This window comes from Aricia agestis, chromosome 3 (assembly GCF_905147365.1).
Source record: "Aricia agestis chromosome 3, ilAriAges1.1, whole genome shotgun sequence".
NCBI classification, from domain to species: domain Eukaryota; kingdom Metazoa; phylum Arthropoda; class Insecta; order Lepidoptera; family Lycaenidae; genus Aricia; species Aricia agestis.
Window position 1 is genome coordinate 23,932,529 of NC_056408.1, and position 22,162 is coordinate 23,954,690.

Below are 22,162 nucleotides of genomic sequence, written 5' to 3' on the forward strand. Positions count from 1 at the left end.
AGCGTAGTGTAGAAATGTGAATTAGTTTTTTTTGTTACTGCTCGTGTGTGCAAATTGTTTCTGTTGAAATGTTTAACGTTCTCACATTATTGCATAATGCGCTTTAGTGCTGCAATTGGAAAACACACCTAATCTGTCTGGAGCTCTGGAGTCTGGACTATACATATCGGTTTTTGTTTGCAGTTTAATGGCAGCGGCGAAGGAGCGCAAAGCCAGATTGGAGGACGCGAGAAATTTATATCAGTTCCTAGAGGACCACGATGAGGAGGAAGGTAGGCAGGTTAAATTATAGCTGAGAAAGAGAGCATATTAAAACGAGCACTGATACTACAATGCTATTATACAAGCATATTATATATGTACTATATTTGAGCTTCTTGAAATTAGACCTGAATCAATGCTACGTTTGTGCATCTAGGGTGGGTGACTGAGAAGCAGCGGATCTGCCGCGCGGAGGTGGCGGCGAAGGACCTGCGCGGCGTGACGGCGCTGCGGCACAAACACACGGCGCTGCTGCACGAGCTGCGCGCCCGGGACCTCGTCGCCCAGAGACACCGCGCCAAGGGACAGAGGTTAGCGACACAACGGTGACGATAATAAAGTGTACAGACTACAGTCCGAGCGTTCTTTAGAGTGCTTACAGACGAACGGCTGCCGTCGACAAGTTTCAAAATAAAATCAATAAAAAAAATCAGTGACTGCCGTCGACAAGTGCCGTTCGTCTGTAAGAAGCCTTAATTTTACGTATATTCACCAGCCTGATCGACGCGAAGCACCCGAAGAGCGGCGAGATCGAGCGGCGGCTGAACACGCTGAGCGCGCAATGGGCGGTGCTGCGCGAGCTCGCCGACGCGCGCGACAAGGAGCTCGCCGACGCCGCCGAAGCACATCAAGTTCGTATTTTATTATTGATATTCGTCCGCTTTCGGTTCGCTATCGGAGCAAACATATAGTGCGTGTAGCACTATATTTTTGCTCCCTACAAATAAACTTACTTACTATGTTTTTTCCTTGTTTGAACTTATTGGTACTTACTTCGAAAGACAAAGACTAAACGTCTTATTCATAGAAAAAATAAACAATATACCGGATAGTCTTATTCATTGGGTTACTTTTAAAATTAATGTAATTTTAATTCCTAGCCTAGGCTGTTGACAGTCCAACATCATTTGGTCGGATCATGTCAATTCAATGTTAATTGTGATCTGTCGGCTAAGTTTGACATAACGCGACCAAACTGCGTAGGTTCCACATCTGCCGAGGAGTCAACTTCTCTGATAGATGATAGTACATACTTGTAAAGACGTCGGTCAACATCGCATATCATTCCTTTAAAAAAGCAATGATAAAAAAAAATAAGTCTCTAATATCAACAATTGTATTGTGTCTCAGTTTTACGGCGACGCGAACGAGGCGGAGTCGTGGATGAAGGAGAAGCGCGCGCTCGTGGCGAGCTCAGACCTGGGGGCGGACGCGCCGGGCGCCGCCGCGCTGCTCGCCCGCCTGCGGATAGTGCACGACGAGCTGCGAGCACATCGCGCCGAGCTCGACACACTACACGCCTCCGCCGACCGCCTGCAGGCCGCCGGTCAGTGTACAAAACTTCATGGTTGCTTATCCCATAGCATCATCATAACGTAGTCTGCTTTAAATTCCATACTAAAGTACTTAATATACCATACCAAATTGAATCAAAATCCTATCGTAATTAAGTACGTCTGAAAAACAATAAACTATATGTTTGTTACTCACGCTTTTCAATATATAAGTGATATTTTCAGTGTTTCAGATTTTATTAATATTTATTAGTAAGTGGTATATTTTGCAGGCATTCACACGCTGAAGCTGCCGACGGAGGTGGAGGGGGGCGGGGAGGAGGAGTGGGCGAGCGAGTCGCGGCTCGTGCCCACCGAGGTGTGGGAGGAGCAGCCCGTTGAGCGCCTCGAACACCGCACCGTCACAGAGGAGCGCAGCGTGCCGCAGGTATGCTCGATACCAACAGTTCAATGGATTGCCAGAAATACTCATACTCATTAAAGTCAATATAAAAAGTGCAGACATCAAAATATTGACATTCTCACTTTTTAAATTGTCTATAAAAAAGTTCAAACTTAAAAATTGTGACCATAATTTGAATTGCAATAGTAAAATGTTTGTAAAACAGGTGAAGGCGTTGTACGCGTTCAGCGGGCAGGGCATCTCGATGGCGAAGGGCGAGGTGATGTTCCTCATCAACAAGACGAACCCCGACTGGTGGTCCGTGCGCAAGGCCGACCGCACCGACGGCTTCGTGCCTGCCAACTACGTGCGAGAAATAGAACCCAGGGTTGTACCGGTCAGTACTCTTGCTATATTTTTGTATTGTCTACTAGATACTCCCCGCGACCCCGTTGCGTAGGAATCCGTTTTTTTTTATGCGGGAACCGTACATTTTGCTGCGATAAAAACTATTCTATGTCCCTTCCGGGGTCTGAAAGTATCTCTATACCAAATTTCATCAAAATCGGCCCATGATTTAAGCATATTGTAGAGGTAACAGACAGACACACTTTCACATTTATAATATTAGTAGAGATTTAAATAGTCGTTGTTAACTATGTATACTCCCGCAGGTGCAAGTGCGGCGGCCGGAGAAGGTGCGCACGGTGCAGCGCGTGAAGAAGACGGTGCTGGTGAAGCAGGTGGTGCAGGTGAAGCGAGCCGCCCCGCGCCGCGCCCGCGCCGCCGCGCCCGCCGTGCCCAGCGTGCCCGACAAGATGGCCGCCATCGACCGCGAGTATGGTACGTGGGTGTTTTGTTAACACAGCCTACTTAAAGTCCATATAAATAATTTAGTTTCATAAACTTTTATTTTTTTATTGATCGTTTGTCGCCTTTCTCGAATAAAATAACTGTGGTGTAAATTGCTGTAACTTAAACGGCATTTCAGAGGAGCTTCTTCAGCTATCGGAGGCGCGGCGCGCGCAGCTGGAGGACGCCATCAAGCTGTTCAGCTTCTTCGCCGAGTGCGACGACTTCGAGAAGTGGATGAAGGACAAGGAGAAGATGCTGAAGACCGACGACCCCGACGACAGCGTCGTCACAGCCAAGAGAAAATACGAGGTTAGATGTTCTTCGTAGTTAAAACTTTTTAAATTATTATATTTACGTGTGAAGTCAAGTAATTTAGCTATATTCAAATAATTCGTTGCCATTAAATATAAAATAACCGGTGGTAGGCAACATGTAGTTCAACGTTCTGAAAACATTTGATTCAAATTTATTCAGAAATAAAACAATTATTTTTTTATATATGGCCTAATTTCTTGTGTTAACGTAACAGAAATTCGTGACGGATCTGTCGGCGGCGTCGAAGCGGCTGGAGCAGATCTCGGAGGCGGCGGCGGCGCTGGCGGCGTCCGGCCACGCCCAGGGCGCGCGCGCCGCCGCCCGCCACGCCCAGCTCAAGCAGGCCTGGGAGCGCCTGCTGCGGCTCAAGCGCCAGCGCGAGCGCAGTCTCGAGGGCGCCTCTAGGTACATTATACAAAACGGTTTTTTTGCATTCGAGTAATATAATTATATGGACGAACGAATAAATTAACAAATTCCTAGAGTCCATCTCTAGGAATTTGTTCATTTACTCATTGTTTACAATTAGATAAGTTTAATTTAGTTCTTTTAAAAAAATAATATACAACCTTTTGCAACCTTGTTCTTTCATACATTCATATCGGTAATTTCCATAGATAATCAAGAATCTTGTGAGGGTTCCTGAAGAATTCGAAGGATCATATTATATGCTCACTAGTTACAACTTACAACATTACTACGGCCAAAAATGGCTTTCTCAATGAATAATGTTCGTGTGCAGCGTGGAGCTGTTCAACCGCACGTGCGACGAGGCGCTGGACTGGATGTCGGAGAAGGAGCAGCAGCTGGGCGCGGTGGGGGCAGGCGCGGCGGGCGACCTGCGCACCGTGCGCGCGCTGCAGCGCCGACACGCCCAGCTCGAGCGCGAGCTCCAGCCGCTGCGCGAGAAGGTCGACACCGTGGGCCTGCTCGCCGACTCGTACGTCACCTCCTATACCCTGCATGCACTAACACCCTGCACCCTGACCCCACCCAGTAGGAGAGGGCCTAATGTTCTAATACAAGTAACATAAAGACAACGGTTGAACGAAACACCTATACCAAAAATACATTACCACTTTATGTATGACATACTACCACTACAGAGTACTGCTTATTATTTTAAATCGCACGGGTCACATTCGTAAGTTCCGTTTATCAAATAGAGGTAGAGAATATCGTTCTACAAAATATAAAATGTTGGACAAAATTAATGTTGTGACAATTTTCATGCAGCGTTTTGAAATGGTATAAAATTTATGGGTATGTTGATGATAAATACTTATAAATCATAATTTAATAAGATGAAATAGGATAGAGAAGGTGATCATTCGCTTATTCCGAGCTTTTACATCTGGCAATTATACCAAACCCGACATCACAAAATATACACCCATTAAACTCATAGTTTGCTTAAAACTTTAAATTTCACACGTATTATTTATTATTTTAGTGTTACTTCTATTATATATTTGGTGTACGCGCAGGGTGAAGTCGCAGTACCCGAGCGAGAAGGCGAACGTGGAAGCGAGACAGCGCGAGCTGCAGCGCGTGTGGGAGCGGTGCGCCGCGCAGGCCGCAGAACGCCGCGCGCGCCTCGAGAGCGCCGTCGGACACCAGATCTTCGGCAACAGCGCCGCGCTGCTGCACGACTGGCTGCTGGTAATGAACTACTCTGACAGTACTCGTATGTCATAACAGCGATCCGGATCTACTGCCTTCCAGCTACAGTAGTTATATGAGTACAGTGTTTACTGTTGTAGCTTGTACGGGTCAACGCCCGTACAGCGTGTGTTGCCTTATTACCTACTATGCAACTTAGATAATAATGCAACTCTGCATCTTTGATTAATTATTACTTTTGAATAATGTAATAAAGTTTAGTTCACGTCGCGACATCTCACCGAGTGCGTGGCTCGATCTCATATCCCATTTTAGTTATAGTAATAGATCTATGCAATACAGGAATATCCTTTCTTGATCTCTTGTTTATCTATCCCAACCCCGAACATAGCTTATTATACGTTCATCAAGCTATCGTCAGTCTGAAGTGTTCGTTATTGTGTAGAAAACCCGCGAGCAGCTGGCGGCGGAGGTGACGGCGAAGGACGTGGCGACGGCGGAGGCGCTGCTCAAGCAGCACCAGGAGCTCGAGGACGACATCAAGGCGCACGACGATGAGTGAGTGCTGCTCTACTGTTTATTGTTTTTACTCTGTCTCTTTGTGTGAGCACTGCGAAAGAGTGTCTACTGTTTCAGGTAACGTGTATAACGAGACAGTTTTTTTCACAGCGACGTTTTCTCATTTTATTTAAGACTGTCAGTGTATGCAATGATCCACAAACTTTTCAGGTTCAAGGAAGTGATCGGTCTGGGCCGGCAGCTGCTGAGCAACAACCCCGCGCTCGCCGACGTCGCCGACAACATCGAGCAGCTCGAGGCGGATCAGGCCGCGGTTAAAAAAGGTGATGACCAATTTTTTTTCTCTTTAGAGTACGTACACATTGGGCATTTAGAAGCGCGCGCTTTGCAACACCCAATGTGTACCTGCTCTTAAAGTTTCACCTGCATAATAATTAGATAGGCATAATATTTTTATGTCAGCTTAAGTTATTAGTTATTACTTGTTATTTAATAAAGTATAAAGTTTAATAATCAGTCATATCTGAACTAATCAAATGTTAGGCATCAAGACCGAGGCCGAAAACACAAAACTTCACCTAACATCTGTCGAGTCTTACGGAATAGAGAGGTGGATGTTAGGTGGATATTTGAATGACTGTATATGTGGTTGTACAGAGTGGGCGGACAAGGAGGCGCACCTGCGGCAGTGCCTGCAGCTGCAGAGTCTAAACCGCGAGGCCGACCACATCGACGCCGCCAGCGGCGCGCACGAGGCCGTGCTCGCACACGCCGACCAACCGGTACGCAATACGCATACACACAGTTTCTAATTCTACTCCGTTGAGGTCCAATTTAAGCGTTTTTATAGCACGGTAGATAAGTAATTTTATTTATCTACCGTGCTATAAGAAATACCATGACATATTAACTCGGTCAGGATTGTATTTCATTTAATCAAAACTCTTGTTTGCGATTTTACTTTAATAATAAAATAATAATAATTAATAACATTATAGATGTTAGATTGAAATTATATAAGATATCCTAAAAACTGGAATGAATAATCGAATAACGTTTGTCGTGCGTCAGTCGTCGGCGGACGAGGCGGCGGCGCTGCTGAAGCGTCACGAGGAGCTGGAGGCGCGGCTCGCGGCGCAGGACGAGCGCGTCGCCGCGTACGCCGCGCGCGCACACGCCGCCATGCCCAACCACTACGCCCAACAACAGTCAGTAACATATGTTTTTTTAGATATGCATTACATCAGTAACATTTGTATTTTCCGATCGCAGCACTGAAGCGCATTATGCGGTATAATGCTTAAAGTTGAATGATTGTGCTACAGCGACGCTTCGCAAAAATCAAGCACTCTCAAATAAAAGAAATTATTAAGCATTAGCCTACTTCGGCATCATGAGTCGCATTATATGCTCCGCAATTGGAAAATCACCACATAGTATAAAACAAAGTCGCTTTTTTTCCCCTCGTGTCCCTTTGTTCTCTTTAATCTTTAAACGCGACGGATTTTGATGTGGTTTTTTTAATAGATAGAGTGATTAAAGAGGAAGGTTTATAAGTATAATAACATTCATTAAATAGTGGAGAAATACTGTTACTTTTTGGGTTTCTAATGTGATGTCGTAAATAATTACATTTTTTCCGCTTACACAGGCTGAACCTTACGAAATTTATCAAAATAATGTATTTAGTATTGTGCACTATGAAAAGGTCTACAGAAAACTCCGCGATGGTATATTATGTATATCTCTTATGGATATCCCACAATAACATTTTTTGTCATTTACTTTTAACTTCAAGTAATGGCTAATTTTCGAAGCGATTTTAACCATTACGGCAATAATCCTTATTCAATTAAATACTTTAAATACATTATTGATTTAATATAGATCTATATGGCCCTTTATGATTTAAATGAATATTTTCGAAGATATTACAGATTAAAAAATTTCGGGACGTAGCTTTTGCCGCGGTACCGACCAATGCGGGCCATGACGGGTAGTAATGAATAAAACTACTGAATCGATTTTAATCATTTCTTCAGTGAGTGACATAATATTAGGCTATAATATATTTTATACCCGTGCGAAGCCGGGGCGGGTCGCTAGTACACTATATTATCTCTTTGTCAAGCCCTGCTACCAACCACTATACGACGTTTCTAAAAAGACAACTTTTATATTATGTCTCGTAAGTAAGTATGCGAAGACAACTTTCAAATTATGCATTATATTCTAGGTATTCCTGTCGTACATTCGCTTTGTTCGAGATGTTTAACTTCATAAGTTAAACTGGCCAGCAGGCACCAGGCAGCAAGTCAGTGATGTTGTATTTGACATTTCAGTATCGCGGCGCGTCGTGCGGCGGTGTTGGAGCGACGCGAGCGCGTGAAGGCGGCCGCCGCCGAGCGCCGCCGCGCGCTGCTCGCCAGCCTGGCTCATCAACAGGTGCGATTGTCTACTTTATATTTTTTCTTCACCTAATTTTGATGAATTTGAAACACGATATTTTGTACTTAAAAAAATTACTAAAACTACTGCATAAAAGAAACAAAATTTACTATGGAACACGATGATATAAATTTTAAACAATGCTCAAAAGTATAGCCTGTCAAGAAAGTGAAGAAATTAAAAAGTGGCAACATCGTAGTGTCATCCCTTTTTTCTTAGATTGATTTGAAAGGGATGACACTACGATGTTGGCACTTTTTAATTTATTCACTTTATTGACAGATTATAACAAAGTTTTGTGTTTGTTAACGAACTGTATTCTATTAAATACATTACAAATTTACAATGTAGCAACACTCACCGAAATATTAATTGCAGTTCATGGCGGCCGCGGAGGAGCTGCAGGCGTGGATACACGACAAGACCAAGACCGCCAGAGACCAGAGCTACAGGTAAGTACTTAACAACTGCTGCGTATACACGCACTACTTTTAATAATTGATAAAATAATATTTAATAACTGATAAAATAATATTAATACCTTTTTTAATTTTAAGGGATCTTACAAATTTGGAAAGAAAATTACAAAAGCACGAAGCTTTCGAGAGAGAGCTGCAAGCCAATGAGAAGCAACTAAGAAATGTCGAAAGCGTAAGTCTTGCCTTTAATTAGTATCTTGTATATGTCGCAGCCGACTGGTCTAAATAGCCGTTCAATCAAACAGCTAGCCCTTTGACTGAACAACGCCATTCAATCACACGGCTATACGTCGTTTAGCCGACTTGTTGACTACAACGTTCAACACTACAGCTAGACGACGCTTAGCCAACTGGTTTGTTTTTGTTTTGGCGGGGGGCTGCGCCCCCCGAGCCCCCCTTTTATTTGACGGCGGTCGCCGGCTGCTGCCGCAGCACGCTCGCTGTGCTCGCTCGGCTCCCTCTGCGTTGTGGTCTAAGTTCTAACCTAACCTAACCAACTTTTGGACTATCTGGATTGTGTTTATTTTTGTTTTGACGGGGGGCTATGCCCCCTGAACCCCCCTTTCGGGGGAGGCTGCGTCCATCCATTTCATAATCCCGTAATTTACCCTCGAATATTTGTTGAAATTTTAATTCACTCGTATGTGCCTCCACAATTTTTGTCTCTTTAATAACACTTGTAACTTTTATTAACTACTTTCTTTCCGAAAAACAACCACAAACACTAACAAACACCTGCTAGTTGACGCCATATTGTAAATAAAACGCACCTAGCGCCGCAGCGGTGCGCGCTGAACTACTTCAATTAGACGGCGGCTTTTGAATCAGCTGTAGTGTAGAACGTTTTGAGCGACTAAAATATTCAATATAAAAGCTTGATTGAATGGCGTTGTTCAGTCAAAGGGCTAGCTGTTTGATTGAAAGGCTATTTAAACCAGTCGGCTGCGACATATATATAGAAGCTACTAATATAACGTAGTCGCTAGTAAACATATAGTGCTCGATGGTACACAACGCAGTCGAATAAAGCCAGTATATTTTGTTCGCAGATGGGAGTGTCGCTGCAGAAGTCTGACAGTGCACGTGCGTCGGCGGTGGGCGCGCGGCTGGAGGAGCTGACCGCCGCGTGGGCCGCGCTCGTGGCCGCCTCGCGCGACAAGGGCGGCAAGCTGCGCCAGGCCTCGCAGCAGCGCCAACACCGCCGGTCAGTGCTCGCTCTACACTCATGTATAATGCTTTTCCCCCGTTTTTTTGAATTCTTTTGATTCCTAAAAATATAACTAGCACATTTTATGGTTACGTCGCTGTCAGGCTGCAATAAAAACATTCTGACTTCAGGTCGGTGGAGGACGCGAAGGCGCGGCTAGCGGAGCTGGAGCACGCGCTGGACAGTACGGAGGTGGGCGGTGACCTGCGCAGCTGCAAGCGCCTGCTGACGCGCCACACCGCGCTGGAGCAGGAGCTGACGCAGTGCATCGCGCGCGCCGAGAACCTCGCCGCCGCCGGCGCCGATCTCGTCTCCAGCGGACACTTCGACGGCCCCGCCATCGAGCGCGAGTCCGCCGCGCTGCTGCAGGCCGCGAGAGACCTGCGCCCGCGCGCCGCCGCCCGCCGCGCCGCGCTCGAAAACAGTTTACAGTGAGTTAACTTGTTGTGTAATGATGAGGTAGAGAGCGTACAGTATATTTTACTTGTGTACTTAGATTTTTATCTACGCGGATTTGGTATTCACGTCGTGCATCGTTATTGTGTCCAGATTGCATAAGCTGAGCGCGGAGATAGCGGGCGAGTTGGCGTGGGTCCGCGAGCGCGAGGCCGCGGCGGCGTCGACGGCGGAGGCGAGCGACCTGCTGGGCGCTCAGGCCGCGCAGAAGAAGCACGCCGCGCTGCGGGACGAGCTGCGCGCGCGCCGCCCGCACGTGGAGCGCGCGCTGCAGCAGGCGCGTGACCTGCCCGCGCAACCCAAGCACCACGTACAAAAGGTACATAAGTACATGTGTACAATAACTAGATTGTCGATTGAGTATGTAACGAAATAAAATAAACTATCGTAATATAAATATAATCACGGTAAATTTTGTAAATGGGCATTCCAGATGATATTAAAAGCTGTAAATAGTTTATAAATACTTAATTAAATATGGAATTTATTTTTTAATCAGATCCGGGAACTATGTTCGGAGCTGGAGCGAGCATACGAGGCGGTGATAGTCGCCGCGGACGAGCGCGCCGGGCGGCTGGAGGCGTCGCTGCGCGCGCAGCAGTTCCTGCACGACGCGCTGGAGGTGGAGTCGTGGCTGGCGGACAAGGACGCCGCGCTCGCCGCCGCCGACGTCGGCCACGACCGCCACCGCGCCACGCAGCTGCTCACCAAGCACAAGGCGGTGCAGCTCGAGCTCGACACGTACGCGGCGATCATCGCAGAGATGGGCCACACGGCGGCGGCGCTGGCGGCGAGCGGCGCGGGCGGCGCGGCGCTGACGCAGCGGCACGCGCAGCTCGCCGACAGCCTCGCCCGTCTGCAGCGCCGCGCCGCCGACCACCAGGCTGCGCTCGTCGAGAGCGTATGCAGGTCATTATTTTGTTGTTAATACGCGCTAAGATTTGGACGGATTCAAAGTACAAAAAATCAAAGTAATTATTATAACCTCTAGACACGAGTACATGGCCGAGAGCGAGGAGCTGGAGAACTGGATACACGAGCAGTACGCCGCCGCCTCCAGCGAGGACTACGGACAGGACTACGAACATCTTCTTGTGAGTTTCGATCCTTTCGTACTCTAAAGTCAGCTCTATAGTGGTGTAATTTATTCGTGGAAATATCAAATAGTTAAATAGAATCAGGCGTTACTTTGAGGAATATCATAGCTTAAAATTTCGTATATTTTTAGCAATATTCCGCGACATACCTCACTCATTTACATAATTATTATTATATTCTTTAGATCCTGAAGTCTAAATTTGAGGAGCTCCGTCATCGCGTGGAGAGCGGCGCCGAAAGATTTAATCAGTGCGAGGAGCTGGCCAAAAAGTTGCTCGCATCCGAGAGCCCCTATATTGCAGACATCGAGAAACGCCAGGAAGCCTTAGGGTAATCATTTGTTTAAATTGTATGGAGAATATTATTCTTCGTCATTATAATATATCTTTAGCCAATGCAAGACTATGGTTCAGGAATGTGCTAACAAATTTAAAATAAGTTCAAAACTTCGAATAAAAAGTGATCCAAAATATTTTTGGTCCTTTATCAGATCTATTAAATGTAATAGTGGCGAAATACCTGACGAAATGTATTTAGGAGACAGAGTTGTTGAAGGCGGACAGAATATTAGCAATTTATTTGCAGAATATTTTTATTCTGTTTATTCTAACTCAAAATTGCTGAGTTATTCAGCTGATTTGACAGGATGTAATTCCGAATCATTAAATTGTCTTCATATCTCTGAAGAAGAAGTAAAGAGCTCCCTTCAAACACTTAATGTCAATAAAGGTCCAGGCCCCGATGGCATTCCGCCACTGTTTCTCCGAAATTGTTCAGAGCAACTTGCTTATCCTCTTTATCTACTTTATAACATATCTTTAAGTAGCGGAAAATTTCCTTCAAAGTGGAAAGAAGCTTTCGTTACTCCGATACATAAAAACGGGGATCCAAGTAATATAGCAAATTATAGGCCTATATCAATTTTGTCAATAATGGGTAAATTGCTCGAAAAATTTGTGAAAAACAAGCTCTATTTCCACATCAAAAGCAAAATTGATATAAATCAACACGGCTTTCTTCCGGGTAGATCGACTACATCAAACCTTATAGGTTACGTCTCGGATATTTATGAAGCCTTAGAAAACAAAAGAGAAGTTCATGCCATATATACTGATTTTTCTAAGGCTTTTGATGTAGTTAACCATCAAATCCTAATTGCTAAGTTAGCTCATGCTGGCATATGTGGTTCCCTATTGAGATGGTGTGAATCCTATCTACTAAACCGGTCTCAGCTAGTTAAAATTAGGGGTTTTAAGTCTATTTTAAAAATGGTACCGTCTGGTGTGCCCCAGGGCTCTCACTTAGGACCAATATTCTTTTTAATTTATGTTAACGATTTGTGTTTGAACTTAACATCCAATTATCAAATGTTCGCCGATGACCTTAAAATCTACCGAGTTATAGGAAGTATGGCTGACACAGTTTTACTACAAAGAGATATTGACCAGGTGACTCATTGGTGCTCGTCAAACGGAATGAATTTAAATGTTGTAAAATGCTATTATATAAAATTTTCACGTAAACGTAATCCTTTCCGTCACATGTACCATGTCTCTAGCAATCCTATAACTGAAGTATCTTCCATGCGTGATTTGGGTGTTATAGTTGATAGCAAACTAGATTTTCGAGAACATATAAATAGTAAAACATCTAAAGCTGCTAAAATGGCTGGTTTTATAATACGACAGACCAAGTTTTTCAAAGATCCAGAAATACCGGTGATACTTTTTAACTGTTATGTTCGTTCTATTGTTGAATATTGTTCTCAAGTATGGAATCCATTTTATTATGCCCACATTTCGAGAATCGAGAAACTGCAAAAACACTTCTTGTATCATTTATGTTACTCTCTAAACCTTTGTCAAAATTTAATTTCTTATGAAGCTAAATTAGCACACTTCAATTTAGTTTCACTGGAGCATAGACGTCGCATCTCCGATATTGTTTTTTTGCATAAATTAATTAACGGGAATTTAGACAGCACCCCACTTCTAAATAAGATCAATTTATTAGTTCCTCGACCGGGCAGCCGTACTCGAAATAGAAAAACCTTTGACATACCTGTACACCACACAAATTATGGACAAAACTCCCCATTATACCGAATGTGTGCCTCATACAATAAGACCTGCGGTGAAATTGATATTTTTGGTACTTCTGTCTCATTATTCAAAGATAATTTATATAAAATTGTAAGCAAAGATTAGGCAACAAGAATTTAGCACCATTTTTGTAACTTAGATTTATTTTGCATGTAGTATTCACTTCAAGAAGGATGTACACCACGTTATGATACTTACTAACTTGTATTTAGAAATAAGTTGTAAATGTGTATTATCTAGTTTAGTGAATCAATAAAAAAAAATAAAAAAAAAATCTTTACCTCGTCTCGTTCGAGAGTTAAGTTACTCATAAGTTGTTTAATTTTAGCGAGTCGTGGCAAAAACTAGTGGAGCAGATCGGCGCACGCGGTGCGAAGCTGGCGGCGGCGGGCGAGCTGCACCGCTTCCACCGCGACGCCGCCGAGCTCGTGGCCCGCGCCGCCGACCGCCGCGCGCGCCTCGCCGCCCCGCCCCCGCCGCGCGACCTCCGCGCCGCCACCGCGCTCTTGCGGGACCACGACACGGCCGAGAACGACCTCGTCGCTATCGACGCACAGATACAGGTGGGTGCGATGCCATGATACGACACGACATACATTAATACACATACGTGGAATTCGATTTTGTGTGTAATAGTGAGAAAAAAATATACCTTTTTGTATTATATTGCTCTATGCCTTTTCTGTATATAGGTGTTGCAAGACGAGGGTGCTCGGCTGCAGAAGCTCTGCCCCGGTGGTAACGAGCAGCAGGTGGCGCTGCGCATGCGCGCTCTCGCCGACGCGGGCGCCGACCTGCGCCGCGCCGCGCAGGAGCGCCGTCACCTCCTCAACCAACATCTCCAGCTGCATCAGCTGTTTTCGCAGGTAATTTTTTATGGTGCTAAAAGATCAGAAACAAATGAGACACATGTGATTTATAGCTCCAAACTTAATGTGAATTGGAATGTTTCAGATCCGCGACCTCATGTCGTGGTCGGCGGCGTTGCGCCAGGAGATGGCCAACAGCGGCGCGGCGCGGTCGGCAGCGGCGGCGCAGGCGCAGCGCGCGCACCACGACGCGCTACGGGCGGAGATCGACGCGCGCGACGACAGCTTCCGGCAGGTGCTGGCCACCGGGCAGCGGCTCATCGCAGACGAGCACCCGAGCGCGGCCGAGATCGAGGAGCGATGCGGCGCGCTGGCGGCCGAGCGCGGCCGGCTGGCGGCTGCCTGGGCGGCACGGCAGGTGGCGCTCGACCAGCTCATCGACTGGCACTGCTTCCTACGCGACGCCGCGCTTCTGCACGACCTTTGCGCTACTCAGGAGGCCGCGCTCAGTGAGTATCCAATAGATTGTAAATTAATACTACAATAGATTTTTTAAATTTATATTAAGATATAAAATAAAATTTATTTATGGCAGGTACCGAAATATCCCCCACCAGTAGCGTCGAGGAGGTGGACACGCAGTTGAAAAAACACGAAGCGTTCGAGAAGCTTCTCGCCACGCAGGACGAGAAGCTGACTACGCTGAACAGCCACGGCGACAAGCTGCTGCAGCAGAACCACGTCGAGAGTCAGCGCATCGCCGACGAGCTGCTTCACATTAATGACCGGAGGAAAAAGGTTCCATTACGATTTATTTTGCAGAAGCGCTCCATAATATATACAACGAGTCTTGAAATAGTTTTAAAGAAACACATGCAAAACAACGAATTTTTGAATAGTTCGCGACAACGTTATTTTACGAGTGATAAAAGTAGCCCACTCGTTTAGGTGTACTGAATAAGTTAATTTTACGAGGACATAATCGAGTATGAATATTCGCAGTTGTACGAGACCGCAGCGCGGCGTCGGGACGCGCTAGTGCGGGCGCGCGCGAGGGCGCAGTTCTCCCGCGACGTGGCCGAGGCGCGCGGATGGGTCGCCGACAAACTCGCACAACTCTCCGCATATCATGGTGAGCACATAATATATTTTGACATTAAAACTCAAAGGGGAATCTTTGGTCTATCTCTCGCAGCTTATGTTTCAATCGTGAAAATTAAAGACTGCATTACGCGACTTTCTGCTTAAATTCTAAATTTTAAATATATAAATAGATTTTATTTTTTGAAGTTTATTGCAAAATTAATTACATTTTGTGTTATTATTTACTACCATGGATATTCGTTTCACGCTGATTTTGGTGTCACAATAAACTTCTACGTACCGTTCAGGCGACGTGACGAACCTGGAGGACAAGATGCGCAAACTGAAGAAGCACCAGGCGTTCACGGCGGAGCTGGCGGCGAACCGCGCGCGGCTAGCGGAGGCGCGCGACCTCGCCGACCAGCTGCAGCCCGACGACGACGTCACGCGTGACATGCGCCAGCTGCACGACGACTGGGCGCGCCTCGAGCACGCCGCGGAGACCACCGGTCAATATTATTTTCCATTCATTATAATCTAACCCCCTTACTAATAAACGCTGTACAAGCTTTGAATAGTTATACAGTGTTTTGTCTTCTTCAATCTAAAACTATTCAAAGCTTATACAACGTTTATTAGTAAGGGGGCAAATGTCTAAATGTAAGTATAAGGAGCTCAAAGCAAATGGCTACATTGCCACTGTCTGTAAACCATCATTCGTTATATTATGTTGCAGTTGCCAAAACTTGTGTGTTCAATTCCGTTTAGAAGCTTTAGTTTCAGTCAAATAATAAATGTCACCTTCTGCTGTGTTACCAGGTCGCGGCTTAGAGGAGGCCCAGGACATTCTGGAGTTCAATCAGCACCTCGACAAGATCGAGGCTTGGATCAGGGACAAAGAGATGATGGTGAATATACAACATATCGCATCAAAGACCAAAGTTATCGATCTGTTTTAGCAAATACATAAACAGTGTATCAGGCTAAGTAATAGCTAAATAACAATTTAACAGTTACTCGGCAGTGGGCAGGAGATGTTAAAACCAGCGTTTCAATATATTCTGCCGAGAAAAACAAATTAAAGATGATATATTATTTTAATTATTTTATTGAGGCAGCTAACAACTATAACATTGATACCACGAAAGTTTACAAACAATTCAGTAAACTTTGTCACGGATTAGGTGCAAGCGAACGAGCTGGGTCGCGACTACGAGCACTGCGAGGCGCTGATCCGCAAGCTGGACGACCTGGACAGCGACATGAAGGTGGACGACAAGCACGTGCGCACCATCGCCGCGCTCGCCGACAAGCTGCTGCAGCAGGGGCCCACCGCCGCCGCCGACGCCGTCGCCGCGCGCCGCGACTCCTGCCTCGCCAAGTGGGCGGCGCTCAGCGGCGCGCTGCAGCGGTACCGCGACCGCCTCGCCGCCGCCCTCCAGCTCCACTCCTTCAACAGGTTCGTTATATGCACTACAGCACTACATATTCTGGTCCACTTTAGAAAAAAAAATAGTTGCAGTGAAATTGTTATGATTCGATTTAATATTACTTTATCAACGAATGATGTCAGGGACGTGGAGGAGACGGCCGAGCGCATCGGCAAGAAGGCGGCGCTGTTCGGTCGCGACGAGCGCGGCAGCGAGCTGGCGGCGGCGCACGAGCTGCGGCGCCGCCACGCCGCGCGCGCGCAGGAGGCCTCCGCCATCGCCGACAAGCTGCGCGCGCTCACCGCCGATGGCCGACGTCTGGCTGACAGGTACACACTGTTGTTTATGACGTTTTTATTATACAAGCGATATGTGACGTAGCCACGGAGCTCATACTAAGGGGAGGTGTTGTAATCAAGTTTCCTTATGAAACGACGCGTGACAATTTGCGGGGTGAGGGGGTGTCAAGCTCCGCCCACTTCTCAATATTTCATCTATCGGCTAAAAGCAAAACTACTAGCTTAGGTCGATGTTACTACGTAGTTCAACTATTTTACACAAGATGTCATTTTGTCTTGAATATTATGGGACGAACTACTGCCCTGGATATTTTGTTACGATTCAAATAGTTATCATAGATGACGACAGATGGCGGTTTAAAAGTAATATCACAATAAAAGCTATATAATCACGGTTTTAGCTATTTAAATGTGTTTAAGACTAAGTGTATAACGGTTTTCAGTATTCAAGTATGATTATTGTAATAAACTTATGCAAAATTATACGCGTTTACGTCTGTATTATCTTTCAAAGGTTTGGCCATCTAGTGTCAAGTAGTATAATAAACGCTGAAAGCTGAAATGTTCTAGAACTTTTATATTTAAATTACATTTAAAATTATTTCCAAATGAAATGTGATGGTATTTATATTATCAGAATGTCTGTCTGAGTCAGCGACCACATAGCCTCTAGACGCCTAATGCAAGGCGAATACTTTCAGACAATATGTAAGACTTATAGGTCTTACTTTAGATAATGATAGCGAAATCTGTCTTAGTATCGACCACATCCGTGACCCGTGTACATCTCGTGCGTTTCATACAAAATATTTTTTTTCTGTCAAGAATCAATTTATTCAGAGCTCAAATTACATTGGTCTGAATCCATGACGAAAGCATTTGACATAAGTCATATCCCTTTCTATCAAATACAAATTAGTAATGCTTATCCTTTCTTTCGGTATCGTCACGCGTCACTAGTGATGTGATACCAACTATCTTTCAGAGGAATATTTTTTTTTTAATCGAAAATCGAAACAAAGCGTGATATGCTCAAGTCATTTTGAGTAGAACTGTTGTTAAACAACTGATTAATGATTATAATTTATAGCGTATAGCTATACGTAGGAGAGCCATGCTTCGGCACGAATGGGCCGGCTCGACCGGAGAAATACCACGTTCTCACAGAAAACCGCGTGAAACAGCGTTTGCGCTGTGTTTCGCCGAGTGAGTGAGTTTACCGAAGGCCCAATCCCCTATTCCCTACCCTACCCTATTCCCTTCCCTTCCCTACCCTTCCCTATTCCCTCTTAAAAGGCCGGCAATGCACCTGCAGCTCTTCTGATGCTGCGAGTGTCCATGGGCGACGGAAGTTGCTTTCCATCAGGTGACCCGTTTGCTCGTTTGCCCCCTTATCTCATAAAAAAAAATAGCAATAAAAATTGTCGACGATTACTGAGCTCTGCAGTACCAACACTGTTTTTGCCAATTTTAGTAAGAGAAATATGGATAAACCATCCATCTACTAGTACTACTACTATCTACCCATCACAGAGCGTTGTTTTTTGTCGGCGTTGCGAAGTAATCATGAAATCTTATCTTGAAAGCGTAAAGAAAGTAACCAAGTAAAGATTTTTGGTCACTAAAACTTCAAGCAGTTTTATTGGCGGACAACTATTTTTAGAAATAAATTTCCATCAATTTTATTGTGACTTAGAAATCATGTGGCGGAATTAGCAAGTCAAATAATCTATACTAATTATAAATATAAAGCTGAAGTGTTTGTTTGTTGTTTGAACGCGCTGATCTCAGAAACTACTGGACCGATTTAATTTTTTTCTCAGTATTAATCAAGGAAGGCTTTATTATATATCCTATGTAGCCTATATTATATTATCACGCTAAGACCAATAGGAGCGGAGCACCAATGAAGAATGTTTCTAAATCGGATGATTTTTCCTATTGTGCTGCGTAAACGATAAAAGTTTCGCAAAAATCATATAATATTACAGAATTTTTGCCCTTTAAAAGTTCCCATCACTAGTTCTGATTTATGACATGCCGTGAATTTCAATTGGCCAATCGTAATGCATTTCTTACCTCTTCCCACGCGTCACTTACCTCAGCACATTGACACAATAATTTGTTAAGAGAAATCAAAACATTAGGCGTCTATTGGGTTATGTGGTCGCTGGTCTGAGTGTTTTCGACATTGTAAAACACAATACTTCATCGTTTCCTTGTTAAAAACGCAAAAAACACCAATTTATTGGGAGTCTCGTTACGTGTGCACTGTGCACCTGACAAACGCTGAAAGTGTACTGACTTAAGCCCCGCCCACAATGATGACGTCAGGACCTAGTTGAAAATCACATTGCACAGTTGCTTAGGCCAGCTCCTCTTTGTATTAGCTCCGTGGACGTAGCCCATAAGTGATGATTGAGATTTTCAATGTGTGGCTCGTTGCAGCTAGTCTGTAGCTAGTTTTTTCTTATTCCCTTAAAGTATTCATGGCTTGTGCTTGCTTAACATTATATTTTTCTCTTTCAGTTGTTTTTTGTTCTATTTTTACTTGGGGATTTTGTAAAATAGTATATGTACTTTCAGTCACCCGGAGCACGCGGAGGACATCGTGGACAGGCTGCGGGCGCTGGACGAGGGCTGGGCGGAGCTGCAGCGGCTCGCCGAGCAGCGCACCAAGCTGCTGGACGAGGCCATCGCCGAACACAAATTCGAGGAGAGCTTGAAGGTGAGGCTCCAATTATTCGCCACTGTGTTCACCCATGTTAATAAGTTTTTCGGAAACTGACGTTTTCAGTACTGCATCAGCAACCAATACGCAATCTTGGTCTTGCGTCAGAGACCAAGATTGGCTAAGGCTTTAACCAACTTTGAGCTGAAATAAGTTGGAGCATGAATTGAAAACAGAAATTCACATTTACACAGCTTGGCCTGAAGAAGATTTGTATTTTCCACTTCCGTATGAATTGGAAAATACATAGATTTATTAAAAATTACTTCTGCTTATTACTTAAAACTGCTACAATATATGTTAACTAAGGTTACTACTTACTAGGTAATGGCAAAGTTTTTTTCCATGTTTTAATATGAGATTATGTTTTATTTATTTTTTACAATCTTGTATAGGAATTGGAGCTGTGGGTGTCGGAGACCGTGAAGCGTATGGAGGGCGCCGAGCCCGAGAGCGTCGCCGACGCCGAGGCGCTCCTCGAGGCGCACCAGGAGAGAAAGGTATGTGGTACTTTTTAAGTACTTACTTTATACGTGGGAGAGCCATGCTTCTGCACAATTGGGCCGGCTCGACCGGATAAATACCACGTTCTCACAGAAAACCGGCGTGAAACAGCGCTTGCGCTGTGTTTCGCCGAGTGAGTGAGTTTACCGGAGGCCCAATCCCCTAACCTCTACCCTATTCCCTTCCCTACCCTCAACTATTCCCTTCCCTACACTCCCCTATTACCCTATTCCCTCTTAAAAGGCCGGCAACGCACTTGCAGCTCTTCTGATGCTGCGAGTGTCCATGGGCGACGGAAGTTGCTTTCCATCAGGTGACCCGTTTGCTCGTTTGCCCCCTTATTTCATAAAAAAAAAAACTGTCATCCCATTATTTGCGATAATTGCAACGATATTTACCGCTTAGCAAAAATAAATCTAATCCAAAATCCAAATTGCTACCTTACAATCTTTCAGGCGGAAATCGACGGCAGGCAGAAGGCGATCGCCGTGCTCATGAAGGAGGCGGAGGAGGCGCGCGATGCCGACAAGGTCCGCCGCGTCGAGAAGCTCGCCTCCACCCTCGACCAGGCCTGGCTGCAGCGCAAGACCTACCTCACACAGGTAAACCGACTTCTTTACGGAACAAATCGACCAGCACAGTGATCTCTGAAACGACTAGCTCTCTCCTTCGAATGGAATTGATTTTGCCCAGCGGGGCTAAAATGGTCGCATTGGAGAATCACACTAAGAATCATAATATGATTCATTTTTTTTAAATCGCAAAATGCAAGTCTGCTTGCAATTCATGTCTACAACTCCACTAGTCTTTAAATGAACGTGTCGAAAAATGGAACTAACGCTGCCATCATACAAAAACGTAATTTTTGACAGTTCTCCTTTACGAGCAGCGCCACCGTCCACGTTCATGTTATTTAACCTTGTCGCAGTCAGCAGTTTTGACAATTCATTTTCTGAATTGATTGAGAGGAATTGCTAAATGTGACCATTTTAGCCCCGCTGTAAATCAATTCAATTCAATATCTTTATTTGCTCAAAACATGATAAATAGATGTTACAAGTTAGCGTTAAACAGTACATGTTTTGCCGTTTAAATGGCATGCAAAGTAATGCAATATGATAGTATTTAATAAAACTCTTATATAATATATATCACCTATAATAATACATAAAAATTAAAATAAGTATGATTATTTTCTGTTAAAGATAGTTTTTAACTTTGATATTTGCATGTTGCAGGCGCACTCGCTGCAGGTGTTCAAGGAGCAGGCGCGGCAGGTGGAGGACTGGCTCGCGGCCAAGGAGGCCTTCCTCAACAACGACGACCTCGGCGAGAACCTCGACGGTACCGTCTCCCTCGCCCTTATTATATCGCGTTATACTACAAGTTGCACGGTATTCGTAACACGCATCGAACGATTTTCGCAGGCGTGGAGAGCCTACTGCGCAAGCACGGCGAGTTCGCGCGGCTGCTGGAGTCGCAGGGCGCGCGCGTGGACGAGCTGGCGCGAGCTGGCAACGCCGCGCTGCCCGAACACTACGACGCCGCCTACATCCGCGACCGCCTCACCCGCGTGCAGCGCCGCGCCGCGCAGCTCACGGTCAGTACGCCGCGCCAGCGCCCCGCTCGAGCCGCGTAAAGCAGCCAGCTCGGCGCTTCGATGCCCGATCATTACGACGGGAGGAAATGAAAAAGTAGCTGAGGCCTAATGATGTAAATGTTACAGGAGAGCTGCCGGCAGCGCGGTGCTAAGTTGGAGCAGGCGAAGCAGCTGCACCAGTTCCTGCGCGACCTGGAGCACGCGCGCGAGTGGATCGAGCTCAAGATGCACACCGCCACCGACACCAGCTACAGGTACGCACTCTTAACAACAACGACAAGCCAAAATATTGACAAATTTTAATATGAAAAAGTACAAATAAATACATATTTACGATTTGAAAACCCTTCGAATCCAGGGAGCTGTCGAACCTCCAGAGCAAGATTCAGCAGCACTCGGCGTTCGAGTCTGAGCTGGCGGCCAACAAGCGCCGCATCGACGACGTCGCCAACGGCGGCGAGGAGCTCATCGGTCAGTCGCACCAAACGCGCCAAATAATTTATTTAAAAAAGACAAAGCGCGAAAGAACGTTTGCGGCTAGTCAATAGTACCATCGAGGAAGTTGATTCCTATGCAATTGACAGACGAACATTATTTGGTCGAATATGTCAATTCAATGTTAATTGTGATCTGTCAGCTGGGTTTGACGTAACGCAACCAAACTAC

At 45.3% G+C, this 22,162-nt stretch overlaps 1 protein-coding gene across 7 annotated transcripts in view; it reads left to right on the forward strand.

The window, feature by feature from the left end:
- The window catches only part of LOC121725441 (spectrin beta chain, non-erythrocytic 2), a 96,738-nt gene that overhangs the window by 47,804 nt on the left and 26,772 nt on the right, over positions 1–22,162 (forward strand). For all 7 annotated transcript variants that reach the window (XM_042112429.1, XM_042112422.1, XM_042112421.1 and 4 more), the window contains 40 exons: positions 184–272; positions 419–572; positions 758–893; positions 1,393–1,588; positions 1,829–1,983; positions 2,165–2,335; positions 2,613–2,781; positions 2,930–3,102; positions 3,323–3,513; positions 3,851–4,048; positions 4,596–4,770; positions 5,177–5,289; positions 5,461–5,573; positions 5,908–6,032; positions 6,322–6,458; positions 7,593–7,695; positions 8,077–8,150; positions 8,256–8,349; positions 9,227–9,381; positions 9,516–9,815; positions 9,934–10,159; positions 10,340–10,749; positions 10,832–10,934; positions 11,123–11,268; positions 13,369–13,603; positions 13,733–13,906; positions 13,995–14,358; positions 14,445–14,647; positions 14,852–14,981; positions 15,241–15,441; positions 15,752–15,840; positions 16,117–16,391; positions 16,506–16,691; positions 19,248–19,389; positions 19,788–19,892; positions 20,352–20,498; positions 21,135–21,240; positions 21,324–21,496; positions 21,623–21,750; positions 21,855–21,967. In XM_042112429.1, coding sequence (XP_041968363.1) covers positions 184–272; positions 419–572; positions 758–893; positions 1,393–1,588; positions 1,829–1,983; positions 2,165–2,335; positions 2,613–2,781; positions 2,930–3,102; positions 3,323–3,513; positions 3,851–4,048; positions 4,596–4,770; positions 5,177–5,289; positions 5,461–5,573; positions 5,908–6,032; positions 6,322–6,458; positions 7,593–7,695; positions 8,077–8,150; positions 8,256–8,349; positions 9,227–9,381; positions 9,516–9,815; positions 9,934–10,159; positions 10,340–10,749; positions 10,832–10,934; positions 11,123–11,268; positions 13,369–13,603; positions 13,733–13,906; positions 13,995–14,358; positions 14,445–14,647; positions 14,852–14,981; positions 15,241–15,441; positions 15,752–15,840; positions 16,117–16,391; positions 16,506–16,691; positions 19,248–19,389; positions 19,788–19,892; positions 20,352–20,498; positions 21,135–21,240; positions 21,324–21,496; positions 21,623–21,750; positions 21,855–21,967 — 6,677 coding nt within the window. The remainder of the gene's footprint in view (positions 1–183; positions 273–418; positions 573–757; positions 894–1,392; positions 1,589–1,828; positions 1,984–2,164; positions 2,336–2,612; positions 2,782–2,929; positions 3,103–3,322; positions 3,514–3,850; positions 4,049–4,595; positions 4,771–5,176; positions 5,290–5,460; positions 5,574–5,907; positions 6,033–6,321; positions 6,459–7,592; positions 7,696–8,076; positions 8,151–8,255; positions 8,350–9,226; positions 9,382–9,515; positions 9,816–9,933; positions 10,160–10,339; positions 10,750–10,831; positions 10,935–11,122; positions 11,269–13,368; positions 13,604–13,732; positions 13,907–13,994; positions 14,359–14,444; positions 14,648–14,851; positions 14,982–15,240; positions 15,442–15,751; positions 15,841–16,116; positions 16,392–16,505; positions 16,692–19,247; positions 19,390–19,787; positions 19,893–20,351; positions 20,499–21,134; positions 21,241–21,323; positions 21,497–21,622; positions 21,751–21,854; positions 21,968–22,162) is intronic.